The following is a 13,688-nucleotide window of genomic DNA, read 5'->3' as shown; positions in this document are numbered from 1 at the left end:
CCAGTTCCTTTATCTTAATTATATATTCTAATGAAGAGACTCTCCAGAAGGGCCTCCAAAATATCTCTTCCCACTCATGGCCTCCCCTCTGACATATCTGACAGAACTCTTCATTGTATCTCATCTATTTTCCTGCTCTCACACCCTCCTGGACAGGTCAAGGTTCTCCTGGACACAGTCTTCCAGCCTACCTGTTTCTGCATTTAACAGATCTTTCACTATTTCCACCCACCTTCAAGATTCCATGAACAGAAACATTTTCCCATCCCCTGTTCCTTCAATGTTTGCAGTGACTGGTCTTTGTGACATCCTGGTCCACTTTTCTATCACCACCTCATCACCTACTCCTGGTGTAGGTTCTCAGGCAACCTTCTTTTTCCCTGTTTTTCTATCTATTATCCAGGGACTGAAACAGTTCTACCAAATAAAGCAGCAACCCACTTGCATTTCTTCCAGTCTAATGTGCTGCATTAGGAGTTCTCAATGTGGTCTCCTCTGTGTTGGAGAAAAGGTTGTGTATCTGCTATGGGGAGGGCTGGCAGGAGAACTCTGTGGCCTGCCACTTTAATTTTCTATTTCTACTTTCACTCTATTTGTCTTCTGCATAGATGCAACAGTATACACAGTAAGTTTTACGAACAGCAACACATCTTGTATTTGGTCATGTTGCAGCCTTGCTATCAAATTCCAGAACTGCAGATCACTATTTCTGCATTAGATACGGCTATTTCTGCTGTAAAATATCCACCGTGTGTTATGAGTTTCTTTTATTTTCACTGCATTGGTAGAGCCTGGCTGTTGGACATGACCTATAGTTTTGCACTTTGCACCTTTTCACACTTTTGTACTTCCACTTTCATTGCATTTTCTCTCTAATTTCCCCCAACTGGACAACCTATATATTTGCGTCATAGCAATGAATTTGCTGTGTCCTACCCCTCTCACCCCTACCTTTTCTGCAGCGTAAAACCAGCTCGTTTTTTTTCTCCCTCTCTCTCCCTCCCTCTGAAGGATCTTCAACCTGAAGGTGTTAGTTGTTTCTCTTTCCACCAATGTCACCTGATCTAAGTGTTTGTAGTACTTTTATGCTTTTATTTTGAGATTTCCAAATGGGGGATATCCCCCATTTTCTCTTTAGTTAGCTAGTCAATTAACAATACTATTGTTAATTTCTACATATATTTTTACCACAGTTTTCAAAGAGCACTGATAAGTGTTCAAGGAGATGGCAACTTTTCTGAAAACTTGCGACTCAAATATTCCATAAATACTGCAGTATTATATAAACTTTATGACAATATTTACTTTATTTAGCAAAATCAGTTTGAAAGGACAAGTGGAAAATAAAGGGTTCTGATACACATCACTGTGTATAAACTTTGGTAGTATCTCTGTATTTTCCATCAGGTGCTTGATAGTCAGCTATAGGAGGAGTGTAACTACATCCTGGTAATTCCAATGGAAAAAGTCCTTGATCCCGTTTAATAGCAGCCTGGTACAAGTCCTCTGATTCAAGTCGCAGTTCTTGTAGAGCTTCGTGCTGTGCGTCTATCATGGACTGCATCATTTCCTCTTCCTTTTCATATTCCTTCTGCTTATATCGTGACCATTCCTTCATCAGAAGTGCTCGCCGCTCACTCTCTTCCTCCGTCAATTTGGGTGGGTCTCGAACTCTAGGTAACATAAATAATGTTATTCAGGCTGTTCAAGTGGCCATCATTAGTAAACAAGGTTAGCCCTCCACTTTCTGGCCTGAGATGTTTTCAGTATCTGCGCTGGAGGTGGTCACAGAATAATCAGAAACAGCACAAAAACAGGCTCTTCAGCCCACCAGGTACAGGCTAACCATCAACCACGTCTCTACACTGATCCACCCGTAATCCACATCCATTATCCCCACAGTCCGATCAGCACCCAAGATTCTACCACTCAACAGCACTGTGTGGGCAAATTCAATGGATGAGTGACATACAAACTACACATCTTTGGCACGTGAAAGGAAATTGTACTGGGGTCACTACAAAAATATATAAACCCACAGTGACAGCAAGAAAGATCAGAGCTGAACTTGGGTCTCATGCTGGCAGGTATTGGATTTACCAGCTGTGTCATAAAGGATAATCTGTGGATCTTTGTGACAGTGGGACATTCCAAGGTATATGCTATAGTCAATTTGTGTACAGCCATCTCCCATAAACAGCATTAAGAAAATTACAATAAAATCTGTTAGCAACGGGGTTACATAAATGTTGTCTTATCTTCACCCAAGTCACAACAATAGACAAACACAATCTGCCTAAATTAATGACAGACAATTGTACTTCTCGTCAAGCAACACACACAAAATGCTGGTGGAACGCAGCAGGCCAGGCAGCATCTGCCTGGCCTACTGCGTTCCACCAGCATTTTGTGTGTGTTGCTTGAATTTCCAGCATCTGCAGATTTTTTTCGTGTGTACTTCTCGTCAATACTGAATGCACCATTTAAACAATCACAATCTAGGTTCAAAAAAGTACCTCTGGGGTACTGCCTTCTACAAAAGCTATTTGGAGTCAGCTGTTTCAATCAATGAAATGAGATTGGAGGTGTGGGGTGTAGAAGTGCCATGTTCTATAAAAGACACACAAAGTCAGGTTACTGACAGCTGCCTTTCTCAAGAAAGATCTGTTTCTGTACACCATGCCTCGATCAGAACAACTTTCAGAAGACCTTAGAAGAATTGTAGAGATGCATGAAGCTGGAAAAAACTACAAAAGCATTTCTAAAGACCTGAGTGTTCATCAGTCCACAGTAAGAGAAATTATCTACAAATGGAGGAAATTCAGTTCTGTTGTTACTCTCCCAGGGAGTGGGCATCCTGCAAAGATCACACCAACAGCACAACGTGCAATGCTGAAGGAAGTGGGAAGAACCCAAGGGTAACACCAGAAGACCTGCAGAAATCTCTAGCACTTGCTAAAGTCTCTGTTCAGGTGGACACTTTAAGAAAAACAATGAACAAGAATGGTGTTCATGGAAGGACACCACCGCTCTCCAAAAAAAAAGTAGAAACCATAGAAAAACTACAGCACAGAAACAGGCCTTTTGGCCCTTCTTGGCTGTGCCGAACCATTTTCTGCCTAGTCCCACTGACCTGCATACGAACCATATCCCTCCATACACCTCCCATCCATGTATCTGTCCAATTTATTCTTAAATGTTAAAAAAGAACCCGCATTTACCACCACCTCTGGCAGCTCATTCCATACTCCCACCACTCTCTGTGTGAAGAAGCCCCCCCCCATGTTCCCTTTAAACTTTCCCCTGCTCACCCTTAACCCATGTCCTCTGGTTTTCTTCTCCCCATGCCTCAGTGGAAAAAGCCTGCTTGCATTCACTCTATCTATACCTATCATAATTTTATATACCTCTATCAAATCTCCCCTCATTCTTCTACGCTCCAGGGAATAAAGTCCTAACCTATTCAACCTTTCTCTGTAACTGAGTTTCTCAAGTCCCAGCAACATCCTTGTAAACCTTCTCTGCACTCTTTCAACCTTATTTATATCCTTCCTGTAATTTGGCGACCAAAACTGAATACAATACTCCAGATTCGGCCTCACCAATGCCTTATACAACCTCATCATAACATTCCAGCTCTTATACTCAATACTTTGATTTATAAAGGCCAATGTACCAAAAGCTCTCTTTACGACCCTATCTACCGGTGACGCCACTTTTATGTAATTGCAACACATTTCATGTTTGCAAAAAAACCATCTGGATGCTTTACAATCCAAATTGGATAATATTCTGTGGACAGATAGATAAAAGTTGAACTCGTTGGCAGAAATGCACACCAACACCAAAACCTCATCCCTACTGTGGAGCATGGTGGAAGGAGCATCATAGTTTGGGACTGCTTTGCTGCCTCAGGGCCTGGACAGCTTGCAATTGTTGAGGGAACAATGAATTCAATATTGTATCAAGACATTTTATAGGAGAATGTCAGGGTAGTAGTCTGTCGCCTTAAGCTTAATAGAAGTTGGTTGATGCAACAAGACAGTGATTCAAAAGACAAGAGTAAATCAACAATAGAATGGTTAAGATGAAGAAAAATAGTGTTTTGGAATGGCCAAATCAGAGTCCAGAGCTTAACCCAATTGAGATGCTGTGGAGGGCTGTTCATGCAAGGTATCACAGAAATATTGATGAACTGAAACAGTTTTGAATGGAGTTTTGAATGTCTAAGATTTCACCTCGTTGATCAGCAGCAACAGAAAATTTTTGGTGGTTATTGCTGCTAAAGGAGGTTCTACCGGTTATTAAATGCAAGAGTTTATATATACTTTCTAGCCTGGACTGTGGATGATTAAACAATGTGTTCAATAAAGACATGAAATGTTTGTGTATTATTAGTTTAGGTAGATTGTGTATTAGGTATTATTGTGACTTAGATGAAGATCAGACCACATTTTGTGAGTAAAATGTGGTCTGAAAACCAGGTAATTGCAAAGGGTTCAAACTTTTCTTGAAACTGTAAGCCATATTGAATGTTGGTCTCTGCTTCAAGGGCTAATAATTCATTCTTGCTTCTAATTCATTTATTGATGCTCAAAGAGCCTTTGGTTGACTGAAATCTGGCACACCAGATTTACACCTTCCCCTTGTTACAAGTTTAATAGAAAAATAATCAATATCTTAGCTTCCTGAAGAATATATTAGTTTAATTTTTTTTTAGATATACTCTACTTTCTTCACCTGTGTTCACTACTTCTGTCCATTTGGGTTACACCTCATATCTTGCCATAACTTCCTTTTCCCGCACCTTTACCTGAGGCAATTACCATTTCCAGGTTGCATCTGGGGCCTTTTAACCACTTGAAGGAAGATAAATAATGATGATGACACCAAGGCAGTTCCATAACATGAAAGTAAAGTCTGGCTGGAAAATAAACTTTTAGTGGCAATAATTGCAAAGAAATCTCATAACAGAAAGAAATAAAGCAATAGAAAAGTATATATTTCCACCTGAAATTTAGTATCTCAGACCACACAAACCTGGACTCTTCAAAGAACTTTGTGAGAGAGACAAAGTCTTCAATTGGGATCAGCTCTGGTGGGACCCGTTCCAATTTCTTCAATTTCTTTCTCAAGCGGTCTCTCACCGCCTGCTCTCTTCTGGGATCCACTTTTTTCTTTTTCTTAGGCTCAGCTCTGCAAAATAAATTAGCCCCTGCAAATTGAGTAAGCGGATTAATTTTGTCCGCATCTTCATTCCCCAGCCTCCCCTTGCTGTCAACATGATGGTGAGGAGACCTGCTCCTAGTTTCTACTGTAGCCACTCTAGCAAAGGAGAAATCCAGTGATAATGAACACGTTTGATCAGGTTTACTCCCTGACCTAGCAGAAACTGTAATCAATGTTGGAATTAGGCCTTGAGGAAATCTCTGACGTTCATTTTGAACCAAAATAATATAACACAATTCGATGCAAGCGTTTTGATTACAGATGTCAATAAATTTGTTGGACGTGCACTGAGTTACATCAGCCTCATTACTTAACTGTTTCCTATTCTAAAAATTTAATCGAATAATTTAGTTCATCCATATATTCTCTCTTTCTGACCTCTGAAGGTATGAACAGTTGCTGCAAAGTGGCTAGATTAGTTGATATGTTCTTTCCAGAGATCGACAACTTTTATTTGGCTCATACAGCACAAGCAGATCAGGCTCAAAGATAATGATAAGCTTTGTTTATTGGGTTGTAACATTATTAGATTTGCAGCATTGTATTATATTTTTAAAACTAATTAAAATGATCACCAAGTCAGTTAAATTATCAAAGTAAACACACACACACACACAAAATGTATACTACCCTGAGATTCATTGTCTTGCAGGCAATTACAGAAAAATGAATAAATTTTATATAAACAAGCATACAAAGTAGATTCCAGTTAACTGGAACACTTCAGAACCAGTACATTTTAGCTCAATTAAGCGGTTGCCCCAATTAGTTGAAGTTTCATAGAAATAGTTAAAAATGTGTAGAAAAGACAAACTGAGTAACAAATTGTGTATTCACATGAAATACAGAACAAATTAGAACACTACCAATACCGCATAACTATAAAACTGTGTATTGGTTCCTAACAGTTATCGATAAAGGAATTCATTCATTTTTCGCTGACGTGTTCTTTAAATGACAGTAAATAAACAAAGTCAGTGCTGACACCTTCATGCAATACTCTCAACGATTGCATCCTCCAAAACCTGTTCAAAATTATTAATTTTAATCTTTTAATAAGAATTGAAAAATAACAACATTTCTATATAGTGTTGTTATTGTACCTCATACATAAGAAATTAGAACGTGAAATTATAAACTTTGGTGTATACTCATAAAAGATCAAAGCAGAGGTTTCCAAGCCTGGGGTCCATGCTTGCTTAATGATATATTGGTCCATGGCATAAAAAAAGGTTGGGAACCCCTGAAGGAAAGGAAAATAAACTTTCCTTTCAGTGAGACTTTTGTAGCTGCACTGATGGTGCCAAATATTTTATATATGGATCGTATTTGACTGTTTTGAGAGCTATGTATGTGGGATTAGTTTCATCACTAAGTCTATTCCTATAATTAGACTTGACCCTGTTCATCACTGAAAACACTGATTGACATGAATACTTTGATGGCAATGCAGTTAATATTGCCATTGGAAGATTTTTCAGGCAGTTAAAAGTTTCAGGAATTAAATTCCAGAGTTTCAGAACCCCATTGTCTGGATTTTTCAATTTTGATCTAGTGCTTACCAATCTCTTTCAATATTCTCCACTTCAGTCCTTAAGTTGACAAATTTTTCCCTTCAAATTGAGCTGCTTGTAAATCAATCAATTGCATTTCAAAACTATTCATGTAATTCTACTGCAACCTTCCAAATTCAGTTTGTCTCATGTTACGCTATCTGTATACTTTATGTATTTTATAGTTTCTCCAAATGACCTGAACACAGTGAATCTTAATTTGGCAGTAAAGGTATTTTTATTATGGGTTGGATTTAAAGAATCTTGAGGCAGCACTGCATGTTGCGTGCCAATAAAATGTTTGTGCATGCCACTTTGGGCATGACTCTTGACTCCTGGACTTCTTAAATGCTGTCATTTTCCTAGCTTCAACCACTCTCAGATAGTGCATTCCTGGTACTTACTACACTCTGGGTCAACAAACCTCCCGTCATATTTACTCTGCATTTCTTCCCCTACCCCAAATCTAGGTCCTCTTGTTTTATCTAGCTCTGATATGGAGAAATGTAGCCCTATCTATGCCTCTCTAATTTCATACATCTCAGTATGTCCCCTCTCAACCTCCTCTACTCCAGGGACAGCAGACTTAGCTTCCCCAGTCTCTCCCCATGACTCAATTGCTCCACCCAATGCAGTACCCTGGTGAATCTTTTCTGCACCCTCACGTCCTTACCATAAGATGCGAACAGAACTGCATCCAGACCTCCAGCTGAGGTCCGACCTGGGTTTTATAAAAAGAAAACCTCCCTACTGGTGTATTCAGGGCCATGATAAGTGAAGGCCAGTATCCTGTATGCCTTCCTAACCATGTTGTCTACCTGTGTTGTCGCCTTCAAGGATCTATGGACTTGTACAAGGCCCTCAATATTCCCCAAGACCCTAGCATTCATGGTGCATAACCTAACAATATTAGTGATCTCTGGATGCATCTCAACAGGGAGATTGAAAATCTGACTGAGTGGCACTACAACAGCAAAATTTTCACTCAATGTCAGCAAGGCCAAGGAGCTGATTATTGACCAGGAGGAGGAACAAACCAGAGGTCCATGAGCCAGTCCTTATTGGGTGATCAAAGGTGGAGAGGGTCAAAAACTTTAAATTTCTTGGTGTTATCATTTCAGCAAACCTGTCTTGGGCCCAGCACATAAATACAATTATGAAGAAAGCACAACAGTGCCTCTACTTCTTTGGAAGTTTGCAAAGATTTGGCACGACATTTAATACTTTGACAAGCTGCTATGGTTGTGTGGTGGAGAGTATATGGACTAGTTGCATCACAGCCTGGTATGGAAACACCAATGTCCTTGAATGGAAAATCCTACAAGAAGGTAGTGGATACGGTCCAGTTCATTGTGGGTTCTCATCAGGAAGAAGGTACAGGAGCCTCAGATCCCACAACACAGGTCAGGGACTGTTATTACCTTACAACGAATGTGCTCCTGAAGCGACATGGATAACTTCATTCACCACCACTCTGACCTCCTACGACCACTACGACCTACAGACACACTGTCAAAGACTCTTTACAACTTACGTTCTCAGTAATTTTTTATTTGCGTAATTCGTCTTCTTTTGCACATTGGTGTTTCCGTCTATAGGGAGGGAGGGATGTCAGACTTTGTCTGCTAATGTATAGTTTTAATTTAAATTCCATTGTATTTCTTTTTACCCCCCTGTAAATACCTGCAAAAAAAATTGTGTCATAAAATTGATAATAAACTTACTTTGAACTTCTCCCATTTGATTTTCCTAGCAATTTTGCCAGTGTAGATCGAGGTAGTGCATGGTAGACACACGAGGGGAAAGATTCATGATCTCCAATGTGATGAGTTTTAATTCACTGGTACAGTCAGGAATAGTGTTCCTCAGGTATTTCACATGATTCTAGATTGCTCGTAGCACAGCCACTTCCATTCTTATCACACTGACACTTATGCTTGAGTTAAACATCTCACTAACCCAACAGACAAAAGGTTTGGGATAGGATTATGGCTGTATTTAAAAACTTCAGAAAGGATCAGTTTCTTGAAGGGATAAACAAGGATAAAGGATATATGCCAAAATATCTAATGATGCTGAATCAAAATCTATGGAGTATTTAGCCGGAGAAGGAGTGAACACTAAGACACGAGTACAATTTAGTCAAAAATTGTAAATTAATGAAACAGAAAGAAAATATAGTCAAAAATTTTAAATTAATGAAACAGAAGGAAGAGAAAAATAAATGAGAATTTAGCAATTTTTGGACTTGCCTCTCGTGGAGTATTTTCTCCTAACTTAATAACTTCACAGCTGGTTCTATTTTACATGCTTTACCAGGCTGGGAAGATGGTCAATGCTTGAACGTGATGGAGCTCTACCCGGCAACAAATGACACAGGTGACCTAATGTAGTGATATTTTGGGAAAGGAGTCTTATACTGAGTATTATTTAGTAGACAGTATACATAAAAAACTTAATTCTTATTTTGTATTAATGAAACATCTGTTACATTTTTCCTTTGATCTCTCTCTCTCAATTTGAATTCCATTGAAAAGGATCTGAAGAGATGGAGCCCAATAGATTAACATTCTGAGGAAGGATTCTGAAATGATAACTCTTTTCTCTTCCCATTGATGCAGCCTGACTCAATGGGTATTTTTAGCATTTCTTGTTTTGTTTTAGATTTCCAGACTGTGCAGTTTTCGTTTTGATTTTCGTTTGAACATTCTCCTCTTGTTCTGGTCCATAAATGCTATCTGGCTTGTTGCACTTCTTTTACTTTTAAACAAGTTTTCTCTTTGGTTCAGATTTCCAGCTTTACCTTTGTGTTTATTTTCACTATAATGTAATATTTATCCTACATTGCACTTCATTTTATTTTATAATAACTGCAGATATATGCCAATCACATTCCTATATTATTTGTCTGCAAATAAGTGAACCCAGGGCTAGACGGACTTCAGGTAAGGCACTTGAAAGGATTTTCACATAAATTACCAACAGCAGAGAGTCTGATCCATGAGAAAGCACTGAGTGGACTATTTTCCGATACAAATTCAGGCAGTTGCTTAGAAAGGACAGAAGCCTGTACTATATACTGTACCTTGTGGGCAAAGATTCTCTGAGTGCCAGCAGGGATGTATGCCAGTGGCTGCCTCGAACCAAAGCATTCGACAATGCACGAGGACTGGAAGAGAAAATTCTCAAGATTAGTAATGTTGCCTTAACAAAGTCAACTCCTTTCAGAACAGCTTCCCATATCTCAGACTCTAAAAATGACAGAAAAACGTCAGCTGTGAGAAATTCTGGAAAGAACATTGCTTTCAGGAAATGCACACAGACAATGCCAATTCAAACAGCCTGTTTTCCGCTTGCAATAATGATCTCACGTCCAGCAGGGTGAAGTGAGATTTCTGTCCGATCGGGACTACCTCCTTCACATCCCATCAAAGGATGGTATCTCCTTGTAGCAAAATTGTGCATTCTTCGAGTCAATCCAAAGTCAAGATCAGAATTTCATCAGTTACCAGTGTTGACTTCAAATTGCTTCCTGAACCCATAACCTAGTCTGATATTAGTGGAGTGGAGTGCTGCACTGTTAGGAGAGTCATATTGTGAGCAACAGATTCAGTCCACAAATCTGTTCTCATACGAAGATAAGAACATAAATAAATGGAAGTACAAACGGGTCATTTAGTCTCTCATGCCTACTCCATGATCCATTAAAATCATTGAGAATATTTCACTCTTTTCAGTGCTAATACCCGGATTCCCTTAACAAATATTTAAGAAGAAAATCAAACCACCTCTTGAATATACACAATTAATAAGCCTCCCCTGTCTTTTGGGCAGAGAATGCTGAGGATCTCACAAAAACTCACCACACAACACCCAACAATGTTTATTCACTGACCAATAGGATTAACGACAGAATGTTTGGTATTACAATTAACACGAATTTGGTTACTGTGTTTCCTAACTTATAGGTGCCCATCACAGACAGTTGTTTGTGACAATGCCTTTTGGGAGTCATTGTCATACAGCACTGAAACAGGCCATTCGGCTCAATTGGGCCTCGCCTACCAAAATTCCCATCTAAGGTAGACTGATTTGCTAATGTTTGACCTACTGTATATCACTCTAAACCATTCCTATCCATGTACCCGTCTGAGTTCCTTTTAAATGTGGTTAATGTACCTGTCTCAATCACTTACTCTGCAGCTCACTCCCAAATAGTGTTTTTTGAAAAAAATAACGAAGAAGGTCAAAGTCAGTAGATGTAGTCTATTTGGAATCCCAGTAAGGCCTTTGATACGGTTCTGCATATTGCTATTTTTCATCTGGTGTAGCGGTGATTTGGACAAGAACATACAAGGCATTGTCAGCAGGTTTGCAGATGATAGCAAAATAGATGCTATCAGGGGGTTATCAGGAATGACAGAGGGATCTTGATCAGTTGGGCAAGAGGGCTGGGGAATGGTGAATGGAGTTTAATTCAGATCACTGCTAGGTATTTTGGGAAGGCAAATCAGGGTAAGATTTCCACAGTGAATAGTAGGGCCCAGGAGTGTTGTAGAACAGAGAGACTTAATAGGACGACATGGTTTCTCAAAAGCGGTTTCACAGGGTGGTGAACAAGGCTTTTAGCATACTAGACTTCATCAGTCGGAGTGCTAGAAATGGGTGGTTACGTTGCTGTTGTACAAGATATTGGTGAGGCTACATCTGGAATACAGTGTTCAGTTTTGATCACCTTACCACAGAAATGATGCCATTAGACTGCTAAGAGAGTACAGAGGAAATTTACAAGTGTGTTGTCAGGGCTCACGGGACCAGGACTGGGTTATAGAGAGAGTTTCAGCAGGTCTGGACTTTATTCTTGAGGGAGTAGGAGAAGGAAGGGTGACCTGAAAGAGATGTATAAACTCATGAGCGGCAGAGATAGAATGAATGCATATTTTTCCCACTGGGTTGGAGGATCAATGACTAGCGCACATTTCAGGTGAGAGTTAGGAGATTTATTAGGAAACTGAAGCTTAGGACACATAATCTCTCACATACAAAGTCGTGCTGACTATCCTTATTCATCTCTCGTCTTTCTGCAGCATAGGACACATAATCTCCCACATACAAAGCCTTGCTGACAATCTTATTCACCTCTCGTCTTTCCAAATGCACATAAAACATATCCCTCGGAATCCCCTCCAGTAACTTACCTACCACAGATGTTTGGCTGACTGGTCCAGAGTTTTTCCTTTGCAGATCTTCAATAAAGGCACGGCCTTAGCCACCCTCCAGTCTCCTGGCACTTTAACTGTCACTGACGATGATGAGCATATATCAATTCTCCTCTAGCTTTCGAGTGTACTTGGATATACCCGATCAAGCCCCCGAGATTTAACCACCCTAATAGCTTTTAAAACATTCAGCACCTCCTCTGCTGTGCTGCAGATATCGCCAGAGCATTCCATTAACTATCTAACATCCTTGGCTCCATGGCTAAAAGGAGAAATATTCATCAACCACTTCCTGCAGCTCCACTATTCTGTCTAATAACCTCCCTTCTCTCCCCCTAATGCACTTATAAAATGTCTTTGGATTCGCGTTAACCTTCTTTGATAAAGTTGTATCATGCGCACGTTTGGTCCTTCAAGTATACTCCTCCATGGATTCACTTGGTCGAATTCAGATTCCCCCGACGCTTTGGTTTATATAAATGCAAGACCTTTATTTATCTATTGGGAGTCCGCTGTCTCGAGGCGTATTGTGATGATTTTCCTGTTAGTAGAAATAAACGTGTCCAGGAGATTAATATCGCCCTACATCCACTCACACGGCCGAGTGCCGCCACTCCCTGGGGCCGTACACCACCACCACCACCGCCTCTGCCTCCCTCAGGCTGGACGCCACCAGTTATGGCCCCTCCACTCTTATAATACTCACATCAAGCCGAGGAGTGGCTGGGCCGTCCATGCCATGTTAACCGGGGCACCTTGAGTCCTTCACGCCGTCACAGCGCCTTTCTCCAACCAGCCCGCATTACCCGAGCCACTTATGCGCTGCACCACCACCAGCCACTTCTCCCCACATAATAATATCCGACTCGGATACACAATTCATGACAATTGTTCCCAACCTACAAAATCAAGGACCTCAGAATATCGGTAGCAGTAGTCTGTTTATAATTGAACATTTACTCTAAATTCTTAAAGGATATTAAAATCATTATGAAGCATGCAACTGGAGCTACTACAATCTAATTGCATACTTTTCGTTGTCAGAGCACCTAAAGTTCAGTCTTGAAATAAATAGAAAAGCCTCATAAATTAGATACTTGATTTCGCCAAAACATTATATTAAAACTTGTCAGATAACTTGAACAATAGATTTGCACTGAACGTGTATGTTCGAGTTTTCAAAAAGAAATGTTTAAATAAGTATTTATAGAGTGCTAAGACAAAGTGAAGTAAAACATTATGGTGCTAAACAAGTTTATCTTTTGTTTAAATGCCATCTGGCCCCCTGTCATGACCCTAATTTAGTTTTGTCTCCCAAATACAACAGGAATTTGCTTTGCATAACTGTTTTCTTTTTCACATCTAGTAATTTGTTGTAGTGAATAATTTGCCTGGGTCTTTTGCCAGTTCCTACAAACAATAATGGAACCTGCTTATATGATACCAAATTATTTATCAGTTAATTTCACCTTTTAAAAACAACTAAGTGACTTGAGCACAAGATGTACACTGGACATCATTTAGAAATGCTGCACTTTTGAAATAAATATTTTCCAATGACGCATTAAACTTTTCAGATGATCTTAAAAGTTTCCAGACACTTTTCGGAGAAAAAAAAGACAGTATCTATTTGTTTTCCAGTGTAAGCAACTAAACCAGATGATCCGGCCATTATTTCTTTCTTAAT

The 13,688-nt window shown here is 39.7% G+C and overlaps 1 protein-coding gene across 1 annotated transcript; it reads right to left on the bottom strand.

Moving 5' to 3' along the window:
- Window positions 1-1,288: 1,288 nt before the first annotated feature.
- Window positions 1,289-12,841, bottom strand: mrpl40 (mitochondrial ribosomal protein L40). The gene is made up of 4 exons (XM_072245442.1): window positions 12,708-12,841; window positions 9,868-9,951; window positions 5,041-5,196; window positions 1,289-1,673 (listed from the first exon to the last, which is right to left on the bottom strand). The coding sequence occupies exons 1-4, from the start codon at window positions 12,740-12,742 to the stop codon at window positions 1,364-1,366; spliced, it is 585 nt and encodes a 194-aa protein (XP_072101543.1). The 5' UTR covers window positions 12,743-12,841; the 3' UTR covers window positions 1,289-1,363.
- Window positions 12,842-13,688: the final 847 nt, after the last annotated feature.

The sequence above is a fragment of the Mobula birostris genome, chromosome 2 (genome assembly GCF_030028105.1).
Source record: "Mobula birostris isolate sMobBir1 chromosome 2, sMobBir1.hap1, whole genome shotgun sequence".
NCBI lineage: Eukaryota > Metazoa > Chordata > Chondrichthyes > Myliobatiformes > Myliobatidae > Mobula > Mobula birostris.
The sequence above is the reverse complement of the archived record's forward strand: the minus strand, read 5'-3'. Positions and strand labels throughout refer to the sequence as shown.